Source organism: Aethalodelphis obliquidens, unplaced genomic scaffold, assembly GCF_003676395.1.
Source record: "Aethalodelphis obliquidens isolate GAN/ISIS:26980383/991018 unplaced genomic scaffold, ASM367639v1 scaffold6, whole genome shotgun sequence".
NCBI classification, from domain to species: Eukaryota; Metazoa; Chordata; class Mammalia; order Artiodactyla; family Delphinidae; genus Aethalodelphis; species Aethalodelphis obliquidens.
In genome coordinates this window covers 14,985,803-15,011,838 of record NW_020837950.1, presented here as the reverse complement: position 1 = coordinate 15,011,838, position 26,036 = coordinate 14,985,803, and the positions used below count along the sequence as shown (strand labels likewise).

General features: G+C 37.3%; 1 protein-coding gene across 7 annotated transcripts in view; it reads right to left on the bottom strand.

Annotated features, from left to right (window-relative positions):
- ARAP2 (ArfGAP with RhoGAP domain, ankyrin repeat and PH domain 2) overlaps positions 1-26,036 on the bottom strand; it is a 196,234-nt gene that overhangs the window by 95,679 nt on the left and 74,519 nt on the right. For all 7 annotated transcript variants that reach the window (XM_027103196.1, XM_027103193.1, XM_027103192.1 and 4 more), the window contains 6 exons: positions 17,767-17,882; positions 14,596-14,795; positions 11,107-11,192; positions 9,686-9,868; positions 6,942-7,116; positions 6,332-6,466 (listed from right to left, as the gene is read on the bottom strand). In XM_027103196.1, the coding sequence (XP_026958997.1) occupies positions 6,332-6,466; positions 6,942-7,116; positions 9,686-9,868; positions 11,107-11,192; positions 14,596-14,795; positions 17,767-17,882 (895 nt within the window). The remainder of the gene's footprint in view (positions 1-6,331; positions 6,467-6,941; positions 7,117-9,685; positions 9,869-11,106; positions 11,193-14,595; positions 14,796-17,766; positions 17,883-26,036) is intronic.

Below are 26,036 nucleotides of genomic sequence, written 5' to 3'. Positions count from 1 at the left end.
ATGGATTTTCTGGGGCTGCTTTCCTGCTACAAGGGCAGAGATGACTTGTGGCAGAGACCATCTGGCCTGCAAAGCTTGAGATATTTACTATCTGGCCCTTTTCAGAAAAGTTTGTTGAGCTTTGATTTTACAGTTGATGGTGAGCCACTGAAATGGTTTCAACAGAAGAAAATTCCATATTTAAATTTTACACACTTCATTTCTGTGGAAAATGGATGTGAGAAGGTGAGGCTGGAGGCAGGAAACCAGTTAGGACACTGTCAAAAGAAGTCTAAGTGAAAGATGAAGATCACCCAAAGCAGGACAGTGGTACTAAGGATAATGGGTGGGGGGGGGGGGAGACGGAATGATGGGAAAGGATGGGGGACAATAGAGAGAAACAGGAGACAGAGGGGGGAAAGGGAGAGAGAAATGCATACATGCACCTGTGTGTTTTAAAGGGATACAACATGTATTGATGGGATGAAGGGAGTAAGGGAGAATTTATTAATAGTTGTATCATTTTTAGCTTTGATTACAAGGTGGGCAGAAATGTTTACTTTTTTCTACAAGAAAATAAAATAGAAACAGTTTTAGTGCATGTAATCTGAGTTTCCTTTGATATATACTAAATGAGAGCTATCCCCTGGAAATCCAAGTAGGAACACCTATTAGGCAGATCACCCTATGAATTTGCATCTTCAGGGCAAGGAAAGGCCTCAATGACCAGAAAGTCTTTAGCATACAGCTAGTGGTTGAAAATACACAGTAACCAAGGATAAAATCTTAGGGAACTTAGGGAACAATGGATATAGAAGGGTCCATGAAAGCAATGAAGTAAATGAGAAGAGACGGTGTATAAAACAGGAAAGCGGTAAGCATTTATGAAAGGAATGATTACCAACATTAAATATAGAAAGAGATCCAATAACACAAGGGCAGAAAATAGCAGTTGGTCTTCAGAATAAGGAGGTAACTGCCTCTACTTTAGTGAGAGTTCTGTCTCTCTCATCATCATCCTGAGGTGGACCCTACAAAGGTTAGACCCATTCTCGGAGGGAAGCTACCCTCAAACTAGAGTGGTAAGAAAATAACTTCAAACAAAAATACAGCTTCTGAAATAGTCATTTACGACTGAAAAGGATGTTTCTAAAGCAGCAAAAAATGCTTTCTGAGCTACAATCATTCCATAATTCTGAGAAAGAACTGTGGGAGGAAAGTCATAGAAAGGGGAAACTGCCAAAAACCTACCTGGCCAAAGAAAGAGATTACACGTGAAGTTAGGACCTAGGAAACGAGACTGAAGGCTCATGGCAGAGGCCAGGCCCCAGGAGTCTTACATGACAGGTGTTCAGGAGTTTGTACCTGCAGACAAGTGGGAGCCATTGGAAGGTCTTAAACAAAAAGTGCCAAATGCATGATGCATAAAATAAATGTAAATGCGGAATCTAATTATGTTAATTCTAGTGGGAAACAAATGACAGATCTCTTTTAAAAGGTGAGTACAGGCTCACTGTAAGTTAGAAATACGGGCTTGAGGAGATTTAATCCTGTAGCATCATCACCATAACCCTTGATGAGCTTCATTTTTATAAGTGAAAACAGGTCAGAGGTCAAACCAAGTGGGCACAGATATTACCTTTGAGGATTTACAATAAGAAAGCTGTGATAGTAAATCCTGACATTTCTATTCATCTGGGAAGCAACCAAAAGCTTCAACAAAATTATGTTGGATGGCATTCGTCTGACTGGGCTAATTCAGACAGGACACCCTCTCTGCTACAGAAGTCTTACTTTTTAATCAGTTACCAGAAGATGTTCACCAGATGGTGCACAGAATGGGCAACTCTGAGGACACAAGGTATTTACTAGACACAAGGTTGTGTGTATGGTGGTTGTACTGGCTGGAGGGGTTGTTCTCTGTTTCTATTCAACCTTGACATTTAGATCAGGGAAGAAAAACACTACGGGAATTTACTCACACACAACTAAAGAACTCCAGAGGTGACCTACTGAAATACTCCTACAAAGTGATGTAGATACTATAACAGAGCTGGGCAGCTTGGTTGTCAGCTACCACCTGTAGGATATACCTAAATGCAAAGGCTCACTGGAAACCAGAAGCAGCTGTGTACATGGATCGCCTCTCTGCTACTCTTCCTCCTCCCCTTATCATCATATGTGTGTGGCACGCACTGTTCTACACATCTTATGCACATTAACTCACTGAATCCTCAGAACAACCCAGTTAGGTCAGCTGTATTACTGCATACCCCTTTCCTTATACCCCGCCCACAGGCACAAGCTGGTTGATTGACCTTCCCAACATCACACAAGTACATCAGAGCTGGGGGTAACACCCAGGCAGTCAACTAGGGAAGCTACCCTTCTATCTACTTCACAAACTGCCTCTCTGTGCCTGTTACATGCTTGAAGCACGTATGTCCATTTTTAAAATGCATCAGGGTACAGCAGAGGTCATACCTTCAAATAGATATGTGCACAATAAATGTATGATAGTTAAGACGAAACTATTATTTTTTGAAACCATGACGTTGTTTCCTGATGAAGAATTTCCTCAGCTGATGGCATTCAGTGTTCACAGAAGACAGGAATACACACTAGGAATCCTTTTGATTTAAAATAAATGTATTACAGCCTTGGAGAAACATTTTTAAACTATACGAGTTAGGTATTTATAGAACAAAAGACCTTCAAAATTCCTCAATGCTAATCTATACAAGAAAATATGAACAGTTAATAGAGAATTTCTAGTAAACCGTATCAACCACTTTCTTTTTAAAAATCAAATGCTGTGTCAACAAATCAAGGTAAGATAGCAAGGGAAAATAATACAGTTGAGGGGAGAAAACAGAAAACAAAACCAGGATGCTATTATTCAGCTCTACACTTCGGTTTAACAAGAGCTATCAATCCTTCCTTTCATGAACACTAAATTGGGAAGAAAAAGAAAAATACAGATCAGTCTTCATAACCAGAGTCTAGAAGAACTTCAAATTCTGAAAACCTGAACTGACAATTTGAAGCCTCTGTAACTCTCTGAAGGACTTGCATGCATTCTATTCCCTGACTTTTTTGTTTGTTTTTAATCAGTCTATGCTATGGCCATCCTGACAAGCCCTGATGGAGTTATGCAGTCCAGATGCTTTCAGAGGCAAAGGTGACAACCACCTTTAATCTCTAGATCTTTCCAAATAATTCAGTTTTCCCATAAAGCTGGTGCTCAACAGGAGTACCACCACTGCAGAATCTTGACAGAAAAGAAAAACAAAAAAACCCTCCAGAACTCTATGCTTCTTGGCAGTTCGGCTTTTTCTTCTTCATTTTTAAGTGTTTTGTTCAGAATATTAACTAACAACTATAAATGGAATATAACCTTTAAAAACTGTGAATCACTACATGGTACACCTGTAACATATACAATGTTGTACAGAAACTATACTTCAATAAAAATTATATTAAGTCAGCTGTGCTTTTACACTGGTAGTAATGTGATTAGAGAAATGCCTATTTATTCAACAAATATTTATCACATGACTACTATGTGTGGACACTGTTTTAGGCACCAGAGATTTGATAATCCTGAGTAAACCAGAAAATGCTGACGCCTCAATGAGCTTTCACTCCAGAGGGGGAGAGAAACAAATCAAAGAAGGAAGGATCATTTTCATGCGAGGAGTGCTATGATAGAAATAAGCAGCACACTGTGAAAGAGAAGAGCTGACAGTGGGTGCACTCTTTAGTGGGCTGCCAAAGAGGTCTCTCCAACCAGGTAGCACTGAACTGATCCCCCGAGAGATGAGAAGCAGTCAGGCTGGGGGAAGTGCGCTCCTTGCAGAGTGAACGGCAATCACAAAGGTCCAGAGGAGGCAGAAAAGAACATGGCATGTTGCAGGAACAGACAGGAGACAAGTGTGGCCAGGCATGCAGAATAGGAAGGAAGGATGTGAGATGAAAGGGGGAAGGTACGAGAAGGTCTTTAAGGTCTTAATAAGGAAGAGAGTTATACTCTGTCATGGGAAGCCATTAAATGTATTTGAATGATGGAAATACATGATCTGATTTACATTTTCAACAATCACTAAGACTTTTTTGGGGAATGGTTTGGAGGGAAGCTAGGGCAGATACCGGCAAGTAAGCGGGGTTGGGGCATGGGATGGGGGTGGGCGTATTACAGCCCAGGCAGGACAGGATGGTGGCTGGAGCTAGGACCATGTTAGTGAAGATGGAGGGTAGCCAACTGATTCATGGTCTAACCTGAGTCTTAAATGAGAGACACATTGGATGGAAGAAATGAAGACCATCAAAGAATACCCTGTCATTAGATTATTTTCCAATGAAATCATTTCTGCATGCTGCATGGTCAAAGTACAAAAGTTCAGTTTCCCATTACTTAAAACCGAATGCTCCAAAATGAGAAAATACCCCCAATTAAATTACATATATGGAGAATGCACTGGTTTCTGTTTTTTGAAGTAAATTTTAACAACAAAAATCCATAGTTAACTTATAAAAGATAAAAAGGAAAGAATGATTTAGTTACAGGTTTAAAACATCAATTCAGTCCTCAAGTGATTAAGAAAAACAATCTATTTCAATGAAATATTAAAACAAACTGGTAAGTCTATAAATATTACAACCAGAATTGCCAAAAAACAAATAAAAGCTTATTTTTAGCCTGCAGAGTACTTATGATATATTGAGAAGCTTTAGGAAGAAAAGCTTATATCTCAAATTCCTTATTTCATCTTTGTGTAAGTGGTTTGAAGGGTGGATCTAAGATATCCTACAATTTAGAAGAAACATTCTAGAAAGCTTGTACACTTATTAACAAGTACATTAATTGCCTTGTTATTCAATTATTTTAATAATGACTATCGCCAATTCACAGATTGTTCTGATACTTTTTCCCTCCTGATCACTCAACTTTCGACTACTTAAGGGTTAAATATAGACAAGGAGCAATGGAAGATGAGAAAATCTCTGTAAAATTCGTTATTTATTATTGGTTAGATTGAGTAAAGGAAGACAATAAAAACCACTTGCTGAAAGAACCAAAAAAAACCTAAGCTCAAAGAATAAAAATGCTCTGCCATCTAGTGTCACCCAGCCATCACACGCACCAAAGCCAAAGTTTTACAATAACAATTATAACACAAATCAGATGTAAAACTCGGCTTCGTGTCAAGTTCCTCCACTGTTCATGTGAAATCAGCATAATATCAACTATCTTGCAGAGCTTTTATGAGGATTACAATGAACATAAAAAAGCGATGCCTTACACATAGTACATGCTCACTAAAGGAGAGGTACTGTTTATAGGAAAATCTAATAAAGTATACTTAATCTCAGTACAATTCTGCTTAGGGTTACAATTTTTTTTGGGAAATAAAGCCTTTAACTGAAATAATCACTTCAAGTGCATGAGGATCAAGATTAACATTCTACAGTGAGTTTTTCATCCTATTGTTCCTTGGATCGAGTAATATAGCTGGATTTTACCACCTAGGGAATTACTAACCAGGCTCCCAAGCCTCTGAATATCCATCATCAAGTGGCCTGTACAGCTTAATCTCTCTTAAATTCTCTTTGCTCCAGTGAGACAGAGATCATTATAGTTTCATGCCTACATTTCTAAAATTAGTTCAAATGTATATAGCAAGAGCATGAGGCCTCTGTCTTACTCATTTTCGTATGCCGAATGCCCAGCACATGCCTGATTCAAGGAGCTGAATGGATAGGTGGATAAATGATGATTCTGCTCAGATTAATGCCACAAACCTAGAATGGGTTGTTAAATCAAATTAATTCACATCATTTTTTGGAAACCATGCTTAAGCTTTATTTTACTTACACAGACACACACACACACTTATCATCAGAACAAACTGAACTACTGATAGAACATCCTGATGGAATACTGACAGAATATGTACTGAAAACTTGTCAGTTCTTCCTACATGTTGACATTTATCTATATTATCTCCCCAGTTAGGGTTTCTGTCCCGAATGGAAGGGGCTAAGTTTCACATTTCTTTGGAATAACCCTTAAATCCTGAAAACAGAATTGGTTGGCCCTGAGGTAGATGTCACTGAATTTTGCTGAGAATTCACTCAGCATTCCAAACCAGTGGTAAATCTTTGCTGCAGTGCATGAAATAATATCTGTGCCTGGAAGCATTTATAAAACCTAAAAAAAAAATATTTCTCTACCGCAAGATCAAATCTAACATATTAAGGGAAAAAAACAATCAAAATTTAAACCTAATTGTTTTGATAATGAAATAAAGTTTTACCAGATAACAAATCTAAAAGGAGCAAGAAAAGATACCTTCAAGGAGTTTTTTTTCTGAAGAGAGTTTAGAAGCTGCAGCAGGAGCCTGATACAAAAAGTCACAGAGGAACGTCGACTGGGAGGACTCTTGACTTAATCCACCTTCAGCATGTATGTCATGTTGAGGGAAATCTAGAAAAGTTACAGAAATAACACATCTGAAATCTGAAATGTAAACAATTTTCCCTTTGCTTATAAATATGTAGGTGAGTTTTGAGGTAGAAGAAAAACTACTTCAAATATACCGCAGAATAAATATACAGAGATATTTATTTTACTTGGCATAAAATTTGCAAGTAAGCACTTCAGTTGTATTTATTAATCATGCATGAAAATCAGATTTAATTTTGGTGAAAATAATTATGTGGGATGAATTATTTTAATCTCCCATTTATAAAATTAAAGACACATAAAAGATTTATTTCCTAAACTTTCCCTTTAAATGAAATAAAACATGGGTCTTGATAAGCATCATCCACCTTTTTGGTAATTACATTTTCTTTTCATTCTGATGGTTTTTCTGATTTGAGAAACAAACAGATTCGTGCTTCAGTTCTCTTGGGGATATATAAGGAGAGATCAGGCTAGTGAAGGGATAGGGACTGACCTGAGAATTTGTTATGGTAGAGAAATTCCATTTGCAGACTCTGCCCCGCCTTCTTGGCCAGCAGATAAGGGGTGCTATGCTCAGGGTCACCTGTTGCACACATGACATCTGCTCCACTGAACAGCAAAGCCATTGTTTCCAGAACATCTGGTTTCACCACAGCAGCACACAGAGCCTGGTCAATAAAAGAAAATACAATTTTTAAGTGAAGAAAGTATGATTCTAGCTATTAAAATGTGTGAAAGTCTGCCAATTCATTTATGAGAGGAAGTCTGTATTCTTTTTTTTTAAAATTTTTATTTATTTATTTATTTATTTTGGCTGCGTTGGGTCTTCGTTGTTGCATGCGAGCTTTCTTTAGTTGCGGCGAGCGGGGGCTACTCTTCATTGTGGTGCTCGGGCTTCTCAGTGCGGTGGCTTCTCTTGTTGCGGAACACGGCCTCTAGGCGCATGGGCTTCATTAGTTGCGGCACGCGGGCTCAAGCTGCTCTGTGGCATGTGGGATCTTCCAGGTGCAGGGCTCGAACCCGTGTCCCCTGCACTGGCAGGCGGATTCTTAACCACTGCGCCACCAGGGAAGCCCCCTGTATTCCTTTTTAACAAATAAATCTAATAATCATTATGCCCTGAATTAACCAACAGACAAAAAAAGGCCTGCTCTACATGAATTTAAATTTCAACCGAAGATGCCCAAATCTCAATTCATTGTTTTGTTGAATTCAAATGTTGTGATGTTCCAAATCTTCAAATCCGTCATATTTGCCATGGAAGATATTTTGTATGTTTACATACTATGACAATGGCTGATGCTCAGAAAATTCACAATACTTCAAACGTAGTAAGGAAGTATCCACTAAATGTTTTGTTATGTCATATGAATGTTGTATGCATATATGTCTGTATGTCTGTATTTTCCAGAGCAATCGGGATGTGAGGAATCTTTAAATTACCGTTATGCTTTGGGAATTTGAAAGATGTGTACAAATTCAGGATCTTTCCTTTTGGAAGGGAGTATAGGTAGGGAGGAGGAACAGCAAGCAAGACACAATAAGACATGATTGACATGATATACGTCATCATTGTACAAACAGTAAAACTCCTGGAACATGATGTTTTTTCCTTTGAAATAATAAGCTGCCTTCACAACTTTTCCCATCCCCTCTTCTTGCTTCCACACTTTACTGGCTTTCCATTTGCTTCTGAACTCTGATTTGGCACCCTGATTCCGTCTGACTTCTTAGCCTTGGGTTCACCATATTCCTCCTTCCTGACATGGTGCACCTGGACAGATGACTGGTTAATTTGCTCTCTGTAATGCAACTTCAGGACAATCACTTGCTGATTATCCCAATGGGCAGCTCAGAGAAGAGCGTACAACCAAGAAGTCCCAGGACACATTTCACAGCTCCAGCCTAGAGGGTCTACTACTAAAAAAGTACTTATCTTTTCTACCATGGTCTAGCTAACCTCTACAATTTCCTTCACATCAGAATCAAGAAGCCTAAATTCTTGTACCTGACTGTACTAATTTGCTAGGTGATTTGGGGCAATTCCTTCTCATCTCCGGGTCTTAGTTTTTCTGCACCTGCGAAATGAGGATACTGGAAAGTGAAACAGCTAACATCCCTCCACTGGGATATAGCCTCTGACTGCTCTCACAATCTAATCCCGCGTATTTCCTCTCATTCTCTCTCTCATTACCCTATTCTTTTCCTTTACAGTGTGCTGCATTTGCTGTGGTATATTTATTGGCATGCAGCTGTTTATGGTCAATCTCCCCTGCGTGCAGATCACTCTCATGAATAAAAGAATCACATCTACTGTTTACTACAACTGTACCCCCGGAACCTAAAAATGAATTCAGCAATGAGTGAGTGTGCAATAAATATCTATTCACCACAAACACTCAATGGAGAAAGGATAGTCTCTTCAACAAATGATGCTGGGAAACTAAGTAACTACGTGCAAAAAAAAAAAAAAATGAAATTGGACCCCTACCTTACACCACTCACAAAAATTAATTTGAAATGTATTAAAGACTTAAACATAAGACCTGATACCATAAAACTTCTAGAAGAAAACATAAGTGGTAAGCTCTTTGACATCAGTATTGGCAATGATTTTTTGGATATGACACCAAAAGCACAAGCAACAAACACAAAAATCAATAAAGGAGAGGCGGGCAGGATGCTTAACAAATTCTTTGCCAAAAGGGCAACATAAAATGGTCACAAGAAGACCTGGAATAACTCAACCAAAGGCAAACGACACTTCAAATCAATAGCACTAAACAAACTACTGCTTTTAAAAATAAATTAATTGAGTAAATGAAGTTAATTTTGGTGATAGCAAGTCAACAATGTACTGGCTGAAGTTATGTTCAGTATCCTGTCCCTAAAATGGGGAAAATTGTCGAAGTTTTAAATGGTGTGTTTTAATGGCCTACGTCAGATAGAAACTACGTCAGATAGACGTAGATAGAAATGTTTTAATGGCCTACGTCAGATAGAAACTACGTCAGATAGAAACTTCAGTTAGGGACAGAAGTTTATTCGCTATTGATAACGAATCCTCAAGTGAAATGAAGGGAAAAAAAACAATGGCACAATCTCACAAAAGGAAATAAAATTAAACAATAATATTATGCAATAGCAAAAAAATTTTTTTAACTTTTTTTCAAAACCCTTGGCATATATTTAAAAAGACCTTAATATCCATGTTTTTTGTTACATTTCATCGGTTACCTTATTTAATTCTTCCTTGGTAAGAGATGCCCAAAGCGTTTTTCTGAATCTTCCTTCTTTGTATTTCTGAGTGATAAAGTTTTTTCTCTTTTCTACTGGAGAGTCCACGTGTAATTCTTCATCTTTTTGAAGACTACCAGCCCAAAAGTCATTAGCTCTTTTGTTTCCAATGACAATAAAAAGCTGAATTATCAAAAAAAATATAAAACATATCAATTCACAAAATGTATTTGAATCTGCAGAAAACTGACTCACATGACATTAAAGCATAGCTTGGTACAAAATATGCAAAATACAAGACCCAACTTTTTCCAGAAGATGGAGTGTGAAAGCAGATACTATTTCTATTTTAAATAGTCTAGCTGCTCGTAATAGTGGTAAAAGAATAGCTAGAAAAGAAACTGCAAGCAACACAAATTGCAGCAAAAGCATTATTACTTTTTTTTTAACATCTTTATTGGAGTATAATTGCTTTTCAATGGTGTGTTAGTTTCTGCTGTATAACAAAGTGAATCAGCTATACATATACATATATCCCCATATCTCCTCCCTCTTGCGTCTCCCTCCCACCCTCCTTATCCCACCCCTCTAGGTGGTCACAAAGTACTGAGCTGATCTCCCTGTGCTATGCGGCTGCTTCCCACTAGCTATCTATTTTACGTTTGGTAGTATATATATTACTTTTTGAAGGTAGCTCACATTGAGACAGATTCATTTAAAATGGCTGAGTAGGTGGGCTAACGTGGTTGACAGTGAGTGGTACAGACACCTGAGCAGAGAATGGATACAGGAGACAGCAAGTTAGACATGATCTCAGTTACTGACAGAGCATGGCCAAGATAAAGAAGAGTCGATTTTGCCAAACGTTTTCATTCACTTTTCTGATATTTTATCCATGCTGGGTTAAAAAGAAAGAAAGTCAATTCTGGCTTTAAAAAAAGCTGTCAAGCCTTTAAGAGTAGTTATTCCTATTTTTTTTTTTTTTTTTTTTTTTTTGCAGTACGCGGGCCTCTCACTTTTGTGGCCTCTCCCGTTGCGGAGCACAGGCTCCGGACGCGCAGGCTCAGTGGCCATGGCTCACAGGCCCAGCCGCTCCACGGCATGTGGGATCTTCCCGCACTGGGGCACGAACCTGTGTCCCCTGCATCGGCAGGCGGACTCTCAACCACTGCGCCACCAGGGAAGCCCCGAGTAGTTATTACTATTAAAGCTCCTTGTATTTTTTATTTTTAAAATAACTGTCTCATTTAGGAAGCATTTGGAAAGTTAAAGTAGAAAGTTACTACTATCAAACAGGCTATAAGCCATTTTTATAATGTGGTGAGAACTTGATCAGAGAGCTCTTAAAGTAACCACACCACCCCACTGCACACCTCCTCCTGGACCTCTGCTGACCACCACCACAGTCAAGTCGGACTCACCTCTATGAGTTCATTGCTCCAAATGCTGGCATCCATTTTCAGACTTCTAACCTTGGAATCTTTTGGTCCTAAAGATCTATGTTGCCCTGAAGTCAAAAAACAATTGATTTCTATTTGAATTTGTATGTAAACTTTTTACCTTTAAAAAGAAAAGTGTATATGTACGTGTATAGGTATGTGTGGATTAATATATCTTTTGAACTTAAAACAAACTAATACCTACTTTCCACCCTACAGTAGTGGTGGTAATCATACAGGAATCATAACCAACCACACTGAAGATAACAGAAATCACCATCACCACCCTGTACTGGTATAAAATTACACTTTTAAAAAGTGTGTATACAGGTACATGTGTGTATATGTGTGCGTGCATATGCATGTATGTGTGCATGTATGTATGTGTATATACGTATATGTATATTTTTTCATTGTTTGGTAATTAACTAGAAATTGTAGGTCACTGAAAACATTTTATAATGGGTCTGTGTAAATTATACCTATGTGAGTGAATACAGATATCATCCCTTTACTCTTAAAAAAAACTAGCTACAACTGTAATAAATGCCTACTTAAAAATCTAAAGTCGATTCTTTATTCTACTATTATGCCTGGAAGAGAATGCCCAGCATTCTATCATAATCAATTTAATTCTGCTGTATAAATCATCATTCAGCCATTACTGGGCATTCAGGCATATGTCAGACTCTTTCTAAGCTGAGATAGAAAAAAGGTATATAAGACATCATCCTTGATGTTAAGGACCTTTTGCCTAATGTGCATGAGAAAGCTCATTCCTCTCATTCCTTTCTCTACATTACATAGGTTCCTTTCCTCCATTCCTTGAGAAGGAAACTACTCAGAGCACAAAGCCCTAGAATTACCATGGCAAGAACCTGCATAGGTTTGCACTTATGAAGACTACAGAAAGGCAACACCAAAAGGAGTCAAGCTCAAAAGCATGCAGGAAGAAGGGATGCTGGAGTAGCCTAGGAAAGAATCTGACTTGAGGCAGCAGGAAAAGAAATAATGTGGAGAACAGATTTAGAGATATTCAGAAGATAAAACTGATGGGACCTGGTGGGCTTTAAGGAAAGAGGAAGGGTCAAGAGGGTCTCTCAAGGTTTAGGCTTCAGTGTATGGTAGATAGTATTGCTTCTGACCAAGATTTGGAATATAGGAGAATATACAGTTTAATGTAATGAGCTGGGCAGCAATGAGAGCTCCATTTTATCATGTTAATTTTGAGGTATCTTGGGCAAATCCAAGTTGAGAATCTAGCAGGAGCTATAAGAGTAGAGTTTCCAACAGAGTGAGAATCCTCTGCTTAAAAATGAGTATTGAATTCAAATGACAACCTCACTCAGGAACATCAGAGTGAAAGAAAGCTTAGGATATAATCCAAGGGAACACACATATTTTAGGAGCAGGCAAAGGAAAAGTAACCTGGAAAAGGATGACCAGAGTAGTAAGAGCACACTAACAGAAAATGGTGTGTCGGAAGTTGTGGGAGGATGGAAAGTCACTGAGCGACAGATTGGTCAAGAGTGTCAAATACTGCAGAGAAGGCAGAGAAGATAGGAACTGACCACACAGAAACTGAGAGGTAAAATACACTGGTAAATGTGGTGAAAATATTTTTACTGGAGGCAAGAGAAACGAAGACTGAGTACAGGATGCTGATGATACACTAGGAAGTTAAAGAAATGAAGAAAACCTGTGCAGACCACTACGCTTGAAAGTGTCTTGTCTATGAAAGGAAAAAGGAACAGAGAATGATACGTAAGAGAATAGTAAGTTTTCCGAAAGCTGGTGTTAACAGAATTATGCAAGTTTATATGCTGAACCAAATAAACCATAGTTCAATACAGTGGTCCCTCGGTATCTCGGATTGGCACTAGGACCACCCACAGATACCAAAATCCGAGGATGCTCAAGTCCCTTGTATAAAATGGCCATAGTATCTACATATAACCCCCACACATCCTTGTATACTTTAATTCATGTCTAGATTACTTTTTTTTTTCTTTTTTCTTTTTTTTTTTTTGCGGTATGCGGGCCTCTCACTGTTGTGGCCTCTCCCGTTGTGGAGCACGGGCTCCGGACACGCAGGCTCAGCGGCCATGGCTCACGGGCCCAGCTGCTCCGCAGCATGTGGGATCCTCCCAGACCGGGGCACGAACCCGTGTCCCCTGCATCAGCAGGCGGACTCTCAACCACTGCACCACCAGGAAAGCCCCCCTAGATTACTTTTAATACCTAATACAATAAAATGTTATGTAATAGTTGCTGGTACATGCAAATTCAAATTTTGCTTTTTTGAACTTCCTGTAAATTTTTGTTTTTCAAATATTTTTGATCCACAGTTGTTTGATGTAGAACCATGAATATGGAGGACCAACTGTACTTACACAGAGAGTGAATAAGTGACAGGGTGAGGATCCTGAGAAGAGAGGAAAGGAAGGGAACATATGTAGACAGAGCAGCCTTAAACAACACAAACGCTATCTCTTCCAGTGAGACTGGAGAGGAGAAGAGGTTAGGAAAAAATACGAAGTCAAGGAGGATTAACTGATGCTTGTTATTGATGTAGGTGATCAGCTCAGTGTGATGACAAATGTGGTAGCACAGAGCTCTAGAAAAGTCTGAAGGGCTTGAAGCAGCTGTCCTGTCTTTGCTCTGAGGTGCTCTTCCTCTGCATTCTCTCAGTGAAACCTGTGCTCAACACTATTCCTGCCCTTATCACACTCTATTGCAATTACTATTTATATATTTGTGCAGGAAATGTCATGTCTTGTCTTACAGAGCATTTCAATTCCCAGGAACAGCACAGTACCTGGTAGAGCTGAAAAGCTGAAGGAAAGTTTAGGTTGTAGCTAACTTTTTCCAAGACCTCCACGGTCGCATACCTAAGCTAGGGTCCATTCCCTCTACTCACTTGGACAGCTGTCTTACCTCCCAAATACAAGGAGCTGTCAAATAGTTTGTAAGGTATAAGATCACAAGAAGAAAATTAGTCACAGTACTGGTTACTTTCATAAACTTCAATACACCTGGAAAATGCTTCTATATAAAAATTCAGATCTGGTGAACCAAGATTAGAGCACAGAGCAGATTGATGTGAAAAATAGATCTTACAAAATATGACTGAGGAAAAAGGGACAAATCATACGAAGTGCAAGCGTGTTCAGGGTGCATTCTGAAACACATTCATCCAAAACCTAAAAATTTCAGCATTGTCTTTTTAAAATCCATACATGGGCCAGCAGGCACAAAAAAATGATTACATGCTTAAAAATCAATTTTTATATTTAAGTCATGCATAAGAGAAGTTTAGAATGATATTTCTAAATTTGATTTAAATGTAATAAATTTTCTCTGTCTTTATTTTTCATAGCCATTAGGTGGGACACAGTATATACGACACTAAAGAGCATTCAGTGCCAATCTGTCACCAAACAGTGATGAGTATAACTTATCACTAATTACCTGCACACTTCTTACAGATGACAACACAGAGATTGATGGATGCCCAGTCAGGATTTGGGGCTTTACAATCTGCACAGCTCCTGTTGGACTCATTGAACCAAATCTTCTCAGCTACTTCATAATCAGAGAGAGTTTCTGCTATCGATTGCTGCACAGCTTCAATCCACTCTTGTTTCTCTTTTTCAGACTCGGCTGTAAAGCTGAAACAATGAACGTTTCTGCATTATCGATCTCCCTTGTAAAAGCCAATTAAGCAGTATGTTCAGTTTGCATATTCATTTCACTCATAAATTAAACAGCTGCTGAAAAATATGCCTTCCAGGCGGTTGGAGTCTTTTCTGTTAAAAATCATCTCATTGAGAAATCTATTTTTTTCCTTTAACTTTCCACATTGCTTATGACTTTGTCTACCTATCCTGAACCAAAATTAACATACACACGTTTCTGACCAGGATATAAAAATCACCTTGTTAGGTCAAAAGCTTAAAAGAGAAGTCATGCTTCCTAAGCAGTGGTTACATAATAATCAATAAGAGACTGGCAGAGTTTCAGGACCATTGGCTTATTTTGCCAAGAAAATATGCCATAGTCTGAAACTAAGTTATCAAAAACACCCACGAGAAATTTTGATTTTTTGTCTTAAAAATAGATTCTTGTTTTTAAAATAGAAGAATGTCCAGATGGCTTTAAGAAACTGAGAAATCAAAAAAGTTTTAAGTGATTAGTATTCTAACAGAATTCTAACTCATTTTTAGCCATGTAATTCTTAGTGTTTATTGGGTGCCTGAGTGAAGGAATAAAACATTAAAACATCAGTTCACTCTTTCAAGAAATATTTACTGAGTACTTATAATGTGCCAGAAAATGTGCTACATACAAGTGCTCCAAACTCAGTCAGTGACCCACAAAATGATGCTTAATACTGAAATTTTCTGTTCTGAAGATGAAAATGCTTTGAGAGACAATGAAAACAACAGAGGATTAACATTTTCTCTGTAATCTATAAAGAAATTGAGTGGCCTACATGGATTATATTTTTTGAATCACTTCATGGTTCCATCATCACTATAATATTGATAAATTCCTTAGTGGTTTCTGCTTCTCTATAGAGATTGGTCAGAGCCCATATGGTACAATAGAAAATAGATATTTGGTCTTAGTCCCTGGTTCCTGGTATATAGTTTCCCAAACCCTTGGAATACCCTGAATGATAAAAGTCCTTTATACGCTAATGAGATAGCTTGTGGCTGAAGGCTAGACAGCTTCAGGATGGGAGCTGGTCAGCAGAAGACCAAGATGTGACTACAGACTTGGAACTTTCAACCAGCCCTACCCCGTGACCTCTGGGAAGGAGAGAGAGGCTGGTGGAGTTAATCACCAATGGCCCAGGATTTCATCAATCTTACCTATGAAATGAAACCTCCATAAAATCCCCCAAACATGGGGCTTCCCTGGTGGTGCTGTGGTTGAGAGTCCGCCTGCCGATGCAGGGGACACGGGTCTGTGCCCCGGTCCAGGAAGATCCCACATGCCAACGGAAAAAAAAAAAAAAATCCCCCAAACAACAGGGTTCGAAGAGCTTTCGGGGTGATGAACACATTGAGGTGCTGGGAGAGTGGTGCACCCAGAGAGTCATTACAGATTATTAACACATATTAAGAACACACATTAAGTTTTCTGTTTCATTGTCATAATAAAGCAATTACCAGAGTGCCATAATACAAGACATGTATCAAAATGCTAAGGTATTTGATCATACGTGCTATGAGATCCATTAAATTCAGCAACATTTTGACCTGAGGTTACTTTTAGGAAATCACGGAGCAGTTGTAATTAGGGATTGCTCTTAAAGGACAGACTGTATTTGGTTAGGCTAAAAGAGGGCAAAATAACAATACAGCTTAAAGACAATGTAATCTCTCTTTTTATTTTATATACCTTCAAAATAAAGTAATTTTTCACATGTTTCTGGATCAAAAATCACCAAGCCTTCTAAGAAAAAGAGGTATTATGAAAAGAAACTACACAAATCTCATGAAATTAGTATCTTTCAGGTTGTATGATTATTCAAATCACTTTTTCAAGGTGTTATTATACACTGGATAATAAATTACACGATATGAAAAAGTAAAAACATAAACTTTTTCTTTGTTTCAGGTGTACAGCAGAGTGATTCAGTTTTATATATATATACATATATTTTTTCATATTCTTTTCCATTATAAGTTATTACAAAATATTAAATATAGTTTCCTGTGCTATACAGTAGGTACTTGAATATAGTTTCCTGTGCTATACAGTAGGTACTTGTTGTTTATCCATTCTATATATAGTAGTGTGTATATGTTAATCCCAAATTCCTAATTTACCTCCCCAGCATCCCCTTTGGTAACCATAAGTCTGTTTTCTATGTCTGTGAGTCTGTTTCTGTTTTGTAAATAAGTTAATTTGTATCATTTTTTTAAGATTCCACATATAAGCAATATCATATGATATTTGTCTTTGTCTTCACTTAGTATGATAATCTCTAGGTCCATCTGTGTTGCTGCAAATGGCAAGATTTCATTATTTTTATGGCTGAGTAATATTCCATTATATATATACACCACATCTTCTTTACCCATTCATCTCTCCATGGACATTTAGGTTGCTTCCATGTCTTGGCTATTGTAAATAGTGCTGCAGTGAACACTGGGGTGCACGTATCTTTTCAAATTAGAGTTTTCTCCAGATATATGCCCAGGAGTGAGATTGTAGGATCATGTGGTAACTCTATTTTTAGTTTTTTAAGGAACCTCCATGCTCTTTTCCATAGCGGCTGCCCCAATTTATATTCCCACAACAGTGCAGGAGGGTTCCCTTTTCTCCACACCCTCTCCAGCATTTATTATTTGTAGACTTTTTAATGATGACCATTCTGACTGGTGTGAGGTGATACCTCACTGTGGTTTTGATTTGTGTACCTCTAATAATCAGTGATATTGAGCATCTTTTCATGTGCCTATTGGCACATTTTTATATACTGGCTAATAAATTATACAATATGAAAAAGTAAGAACATAATTTTATTAAGTATCCTATAAGAAGTAAAATCACCACTGGCAACGTACAAGGGGATCACTCAAGATTTCCTGTAGTAGTACAAACAAAAAATGTTTAAATATAACTTACCTAAAACTCCTATAGGGAGTGATTATTTCAAAAGACTGTTTCACAGTTCGGTCCACTTGCTTTACATTTGCTACATTCATAGGAATTATGGTAATACCAAGTCCACTCTTAAAATCCTAGTTTGGAGAAAAACAGAAAAATTATAAACAAAAATATGGATTTTTGAAAGTGCATTTATATTCTCTAAAATTTAATAAATCTCATCAAATTTTACTACAACATATAAAGATGGAATTATTTCATTAAAAATGGATTGAGAGTGGTTTTATAAAAGGTAGTCACTTTCAATCCATGGTAACACGATAGCATTTGAAGCTTGACAGGCTATTAATAAAGCAAGGGTCTCTTCACATGAAACATAAGTTGACTAGGACATAGATCTTGAACTACATAGGCCTGTTAACAGTTAGGCACTTTTTCACCTTTAGCCATTTAAAAAAGGGAACTAACAGTGAACTAATCCTTACCATGTGCCCAGCCGTTTTCCAGTTGGGGGAGCCAGATGACACTGTGAGGCTGGTATAATTACTATTTAGATGAAAAGAAGGGAAAACCGAGGCTCAAAAAGGTAAAGTGAGGCGGAAAGTGCAGCTGGCTGTACATGGTAGAAAGGGACTGAAACCCAAGCCGTCTGACTGCTCACTCTTTGTTCTGCTGTATGTCATTACCTCTGCTCTGTCACATTATTTTCCTCATTTGGTCTCAACCAAAAGCGCTACTTATATTACAATTTTATCTCATTTCCAATATTTTATTACTTTCTTCTTCCTTCAATTAGATTCTTTAAAAGCTCCTCTAATGCTATTTTCGTATGAAAGCTGCCATTGGTTCAGCACCTACAGCCACTATGTTCAGCTTGATCTACCAAAATTAGAAACTGTTCAAAAGGCTACAAAGTCTGCCTTCTAAGCATTAAAGTTTGCAATATATTATCTAGCCATAAGGGTTCTGGAATTTGATTTATCAACCATCTCACACCTTAAAAATATAATTAATCTGTACCTTGAAAAATGAATTATCTATGTGAACAGGTTCAGATTAAATGTGTTCTGAATTCCTAAATTAAATTATGACTAGGAAAAAGTAGCCATACTAAAGACGACTGCAAAAAATATTGGTCCACTTTCAGGAAGGACACTTCTGGCAGAGACTGTGAAAGAAACAATTCACAGGTCTTCTCTTTGTCTCTCCTGTTGTACAAGCTAAAAGCAAAAGTACTATTTTCCTATCTCCCTTGCAGCTAGGAGTGAACATATGTCATACTTATGGTCAATAAAATATAAATAATTCCTGGCCTGGGGGGCAAGAGAAGGGGGGTGGAGAGACACATCTTCAAAGAAAAGACTTTCATTCCTTGCCTTTCCATCTTCTCGGGAAACAACATCTAGAAGCACAAAGCCATTTTAGAATGTAATAAGCATCCTTGAGATGAAAAGCCTGAGGACAAATTCTTGTACTGTAAGGATGCCAGAGTGAGGAGAAAATAAATAGGAAGAATCTTGTTCTCTGATGGCATTAGCAAGAGATTTGTTAAAACAAATCCCTGTCTATTTAAACTATCCTTCAGGTTTTTGTCATCTGATACTAATACATTCCTGGTTGATAAAATAAGTGGAATAAAACAACATTATAACAAATTTTCCCCATTCGTAGAGGGTTTCCATTCACAAACTGCAGAAAAGTTTCACTTCATATTTTTAAAAATGTACAAGTTTTTAGTTAGAATGAAGAAATGACCCATTTGTAACTTGAGTATGATTTTTTCTGATGAAAGAACAATGGTTAATTTTGTTGGGAGAAACAAGCCAGAAATTGAGCCAGGAATATAAAAGATGCAGAGACATGCTAGGTGTTGTGAAATACTTGGAAGGTGATATACTTCCACTTTGTATCATAAGCCCACCTAACAAAAAACAGTACTATATGGAGGAGGAGAATCAAACTTTTCCAATCTGCCCCATTTTAATAAGTTTTAGCATATTGGTATCGAGTTAAACTTATAATTATCAAATTAAAGAAAACAGATTCTCAGTTATCTATACCAATGCTCCTGCTGGATAATGTAACTATTGGAGAAACTCCCAGGGCATGTGATTAGAAATCCAAACTCTCTTTTATAAATCAGAAAATAAAGTAGGGGGAGCCAGGTAAGATATTTTAGAAACAGCTTTCTGATGGCTCAGCTTGATATGGGGGTACCTCTAGAATAAAACAGTCAGGCTGCATCTTCTTCAAACAATTCTCTGTGATGCAGCTTTTGACCAGACCTGGCTATCAGACTACTCCCGCTTATTATTCTCTGATGGGGGCCTGGCCTGCAGGTACCGCGTGTTACTCAGGGCGGAGATACAGACTCAGACCATCAGACTAGCAGATGGTAAGACTGACAACCTTGGATGGAAACTGATGAGCCTTATCAAGGCTCCAGCCTGAAGAGATGGTACCTCACTTCGACAAGCAAGTCGTGAAGTATCTACATATAAAGCTGCGACTTCTGTTAAAAATAAAACAAGTGAGGGTTGGCTCAAGGCCCCAGATTTCTCCCAAGCAAGGCAAAGATGATTTTGTAGCCTGGAAAGAAACTGTAACCCATTTATCAGCTGCTTGCCATGGCCATATGGTTCTGAGTAATTAGAGTATCCCCTGAACTCACCGGCACAAATGGACTGTAAAATGTACAGCAGAGTAACAAAATAAATGTCAGTGCTCTTGAAAGCTATTAAATAGGAAACAACTGCATTTCTTACTAAAAATATTTGTGGTGACATTAAGCCATCTTTTCACACAGTCTTTAGAACATGTTTAGAACGTATCTCGCTCCTAGATGCTCATCAAAATTACCTGTGTTGATCTCTTCCTCCCAGCCTGAGACTCTGATCCCATGAATCAGAGGGCTTGCCTAAGGATTTTCAGTTAAAAAAAAAAAGCAAAACAAAACTACCACCATATGATTCTCATACATAGCCAATACTGAGAAACACTGAATTAGACAGCAGAACCAGTTGTAGAATCTAGACAGTATGAGTCTACAGCACTTAAATATCAGGATACAAACATTTCTCTCTGCCTTCTGCAGAGCAAAAAAAAAAAGCATGCAGTCAGATTATACAAAAACCATTTGAAATTATTAAGACTAGTGGTTAAAAATAGGCTGGTCAGAACACAGTGACACACTGGATTGTCAAGAACCTATTTGTCCTGTATTCCAACCCTTCTGCTAACGTCCAAAGCTTTAAAAGCATTGGTCTTCAATAAGCATATACACTCCATCACTGATTTAATATCTGTTAGTGTAGGGCTCTGAAGCTTACAAACAGCTATGAACTCTTATTTGATTTTCTTAACAATTCTGCGAAGAAGGCAGAGCAGATACATACTCCCAGTTAACTAACTGTTATTACTATTGTTATTTTATACCTCTTGAATTTGAAGGCAACCGAACATATTACCTATTAAAAAGTTAATTACAAGAAAATGCATGCTTAAAAATAACTAGCAGGCATATAAAAATTTTGTAAAGTGGGATGGAATGTGAGTGTTAAACTTTCAAGAAAATTAAATTACCTGTTAACTACAATCTGATTGTGAGTACTATTCTCATTTTGAAAAATAAGCACGAGTCGGGAACATGCCAAACTTCAACCTTTAAACCCCTATAAACTGCATTGAAAAAAACAATAGCATAGAAATTCAATAGGTAGAAATATATTGTTACAGAAAACGTAAAGCTAAAAACAGATTCTGGAGTAAACTATATTTTACAGTTAATTTGCTGTCATACAATGTAGGATCTCAAAGAGCATGAATGGCCACACTTGGCAGAGCAGGTCTGATGTTGCAAAGGTGATGATGATGATGTGGGCACCAAGAGTCAGAACTGGGGGAGAATCTTTGCTGATCCATTTACTGGCTGTATGACTACTGGCAAGGTCCTTAATTCATCTAGACCTCCATTTCCTCATTTATGAAAAGATAGTACTATCTACCTTATATAGCATTGCTATAAAAACTGAATAAAGAAATACACGTTGGGGGTCTGATACATCCAGACAGTCCCCTGATTTGAGGGTTCTAAATACAGAATTTGTCTTCAATGAGAGTATATCCATTTTATTTACAGTGACTGAAAGTATTCACACCAATGATTCCATATTCAACATTCAGATTAGAATTAATGGCAAATATTTACGACGACACTGAAATGGGTTATTTGTACAAATGCGTAGCAACAGAACCTGGCTCAAACTACCTTTTAAAACTACAAAGTGAAAGAGCAAAACAACCGTTTGATTCCTAAACAGCAAAATTAAAGAAGGGTTTGTTAACCCCAAATTCGCTGAAATCTCAAACTTATTTTTGGAAACACCAGATGCCAGGTTTCCAGGCCAGGAATGTAAGAACTCGGTGCTTAGACATTTGTGGAAAACAGATGTGGCATTGTATGACATTGGCACCAGATTTCCAGGGAAACACCAGATGCAGAGTTTGGCCAGATACAGAACCAGAGAAACAGCAGGCCACCACCTCCATCCTGCTGCTTCTTTCTGCACCACACAAGCCAGAGCCCTATGAGGTCTACTTAAATTCTGTTAGAGTTTCATTCCCATGCCAGACACGAGGGAACGTTATGTTGGGGGAATGAGTCTCTTGCTATACCCCGACTTGAGAATGTTTAATCAAGTGAATGTAGTTAAAACCTCAATGCCACAATTATCATTAAATGGATACACAAACCCACCAAGCAAGACATCTGGTTGTAATGAATTCCCTAATATTAACATGATATTCAAAAACTCATCAGGAAAAGATGGGAGACTGGCTTTCAGGACAACATAACAAATGGAAACCAAAGTCAGTTATCTTAAATTCACCTCATATCTATTAGCAGAAATTCCGTTCAAGTAGCAGTACCATATATATAACACTACATATATATACCTGAGGGTATGTTCATATTTCATTACCTATCTAAAATTTTAAAAATACTGGCTTATATACTACACCCACATCATTTCAAGATAAATAAATGTATAAAATAATTATTTTTCAGAATACACAAAGTCTATTAGCTTTGAACTGGAAAAAAACACACAATTTATCTCTATAAACAAAATTTCTATGTAACAAAACTTAACTGAAAAGGCTTCCCTGGTGGTGCAGTGGTTAAGAATCTGCCTGCCAATGTAAGGGACACGGGTTCGAGCCCTGGCCTGGGAAGATCCCACATGCCGCGGAGCAAGTAAGCCCGTGCGCCACAACTACTGAGCCTGAGCTCTAGAGCCAGCAAGCCACAACTACTGAGCCCACACGCCACAACTACTGAAGCCTGCGCACCTAGAACCCGTGCTCTGCAACAAGAGAAGCCACCGCAATGAGAAGCCCGCACACAGCAACAAAGACCCAACACAGCCAAAAATAAATAAATAAGTAAATAAAAATTAACTGAAAAGTGAAAAATAAGCAACAGCGTAGAAAAACAGTTGTAGAAAACATGACACGAAGATAAATATCTATATTATATGAAGAGCTTAAAGAAATTGTCAGGAGTGACAATATAATTCCAGTAAATAAATAGGAAAAAATGAAAAGAGAATACATAAAGAAGAAAATAATATTAAAAGAAAAATTTTTTTCAAATATAAACTCTCTAGTCATGAAGACAGCTGTAAATGACTATTAATTCAACCATTTCATTCTACAAATGTTTACTGAGTGTCAGCTACTTGCCCGGAACTCCTAAGGGCACAACAGTGAATGAATAAAGTAAACTGTCACAGCCTTAATTTGGGAATATAAAAATAATAACACTTTTAAAGTTAAAATGAAACTGGTACCTATTCTCTGTTAGGTACCTATTCAGGTACCTAACAGCATTTTAAATATAAACAATTCTTTAGAAAAGGGTCATAGGAATTCTTGTCCAAAAAGCAAATCTAAAAGAAAGAAAAGGCTACCAACAGAAGGCTCTCAGAAATCTCATTTATCACGATGTGTTACCCCCATCAGAAGGTAAGATCCTAAAGAGCAGGGACCTTGTGGGTTAGCAGTGAGCCCCCAGTGCTTGGAGCAGCACCCAGGAATGAAGAGGTACCCAATAAACTTTTGTAAAACAGATGAATGAATAAACACAGTGAACTGTAATCAAACTCTATTACACAACTCATTTTATACAAAGTTGAAGTAACAATGTGGAAAAACTATCATAATTATAATATATTGCAGGCATATAAACATAAGCAGAAACAAGGAATAGAAGAAACTATGCAAAAATTAAACACATGGGGGGTGGGCTGAGAGATGGTGTAAGAATTAAAGGGATAACATTTAAGTTATATAATAGCACCACAGTGTTTTTCAACTGAGTAATTAGGTAAAGAATTTTAGTATCTATTTTTACTTTGCCATCTTCCTCTCTAACAAATGTTTCTACATATCTCTTCATAGTTCTTTTCTGCCTCTTATAGCCCATCTGGAAAAACAAAAAAACAAAAAAAAAACCCTAACATTCCCTAAGGCATTTCTCCTACTCAGAAGCTACTTCAAGTTAGTTTCAACAATCTGCTAATAAATGAAAGGGAAAGAAAGAGATTTAAAAAAAGTAAATCTTTGAACTGAGCAACTGAGAAAGTGAAAAGTCCATGTTAATTGCATAGAGTTTAGACCTGCCAGTGTACTGTTGAGAAAGTGCAGATTGGCATCTTCCTTTCTGTTATCATGCCACTTTTCTTAAAAAATAAAGAATTTCAAAAATAAGACCATAATTATGATAGTCTATTCTAATAGCTATTTCAACTTAGAAAATATAAGTTCTTCATTCAGTAGAAGGGATAGATCCAGAAAAAAAATGAAAGTAGTACTGCAAATATATCTGTACGGATGCTTGACATGGAATATTAAGGACACCTATTGGAAGTAAAGGAAAAGCACTAGAAAAGATAAACGATAATCCACAAAGTTAGAGTAAATTTCCAGACATACACACAGAGTTAAAGGAACTTATGGGAAATAACATTTTCAAATTGTTTTTCAAATATTTTCCTGTATGCTGATTTTGCAAATGGAGTTTTAATTTTTCCAATAGATCACACTCTGGTAACAAAAGTTTGTATGCAGAAAAAGGAATTAAGCAGTTACCATATAATTTATAAGCTGAAAAATTTTAATTTTATATAAAAATTGAGATTGTAGGAAAAAAACCCAAAACAGTAGCTATAGTTTAGAACCATACACAAGTTATTAGTAGTAGTTCTTCAAAACTATTTAAAAACTTACCACTAAAAAATGATTTTCTTAAATTTCCACTTAAACATTTGCACATTTCAAAGTGTTTGATCAGGAAAAAGACACATTTCCAAGTGAAAGTTAACCTCCAAAAGAGGTATAGCAACCCCAAGATTAGGGATGATGAACTAAAAGCAGCACTCAGTGCTGTCACAGGAGATCTTTACACATTTTCCATCTCCAGAAATATCTCGTTTCTTTGGCTGGATGCTTATCATTTTTCAAGAAGAAAAACCCGTAAAGCAGTGATTTACTGTGTGTGGTTTTTGCATCAGCAGTCACTGAGTCAACTGGGATGCTTTATAGGAATACAGATTCAAACCCCTGTCCCCAGAAATAAGTCAATGGGTCTGGAATGAGCCCAGATATCTGGAATTTTAACATGCAACTTAAATAATGGCCTTAGAGATAGTAATCCAACTCTCTTCTTCACATGATGCCATTCAAACTGGAAGAGATTAGCTTAATTATCTGAGCCAATCAGTAGCAGAGCAAGAATGAAAACCCAGAACGGCTGTAGCCCAGTCCAATCTTCTTTGCTCTAAATAAGCTTCCAATCTTCCATTTTAATAACTCTTCAACACATTCTGTAGCAGCTACCCTTCCACCTCTATCCACTGTTTGTTTACTTCCTCTGGAGAAAGTTCCAAAGTAAACTAGTAAAACTATGTATAAATAGAGGCAAGAAAAATGAAAATAGTTCATATGTGAGGGGGATGTAGGTCAGTTTTATTTTTTATTTTATTTATACTGTAAGTTATGTGGGTGATAAAAATCACTATTTTAATTTTTTTTAAACTAAGCTTTGATTCTTGGACTTAAATTAGATGTAATACAAATTAAGATACAGAGATTCAAATCTAACATCTCTTACATTTTTACGATTAGTTTTTTTTCTATCATTTAAAAAAAACATAAGATTACTTCAGTGTTGTGTGTATAAAGCTTTTAGAAGGGACATCTAACTATTTTACTATCTTTTAGTGCTT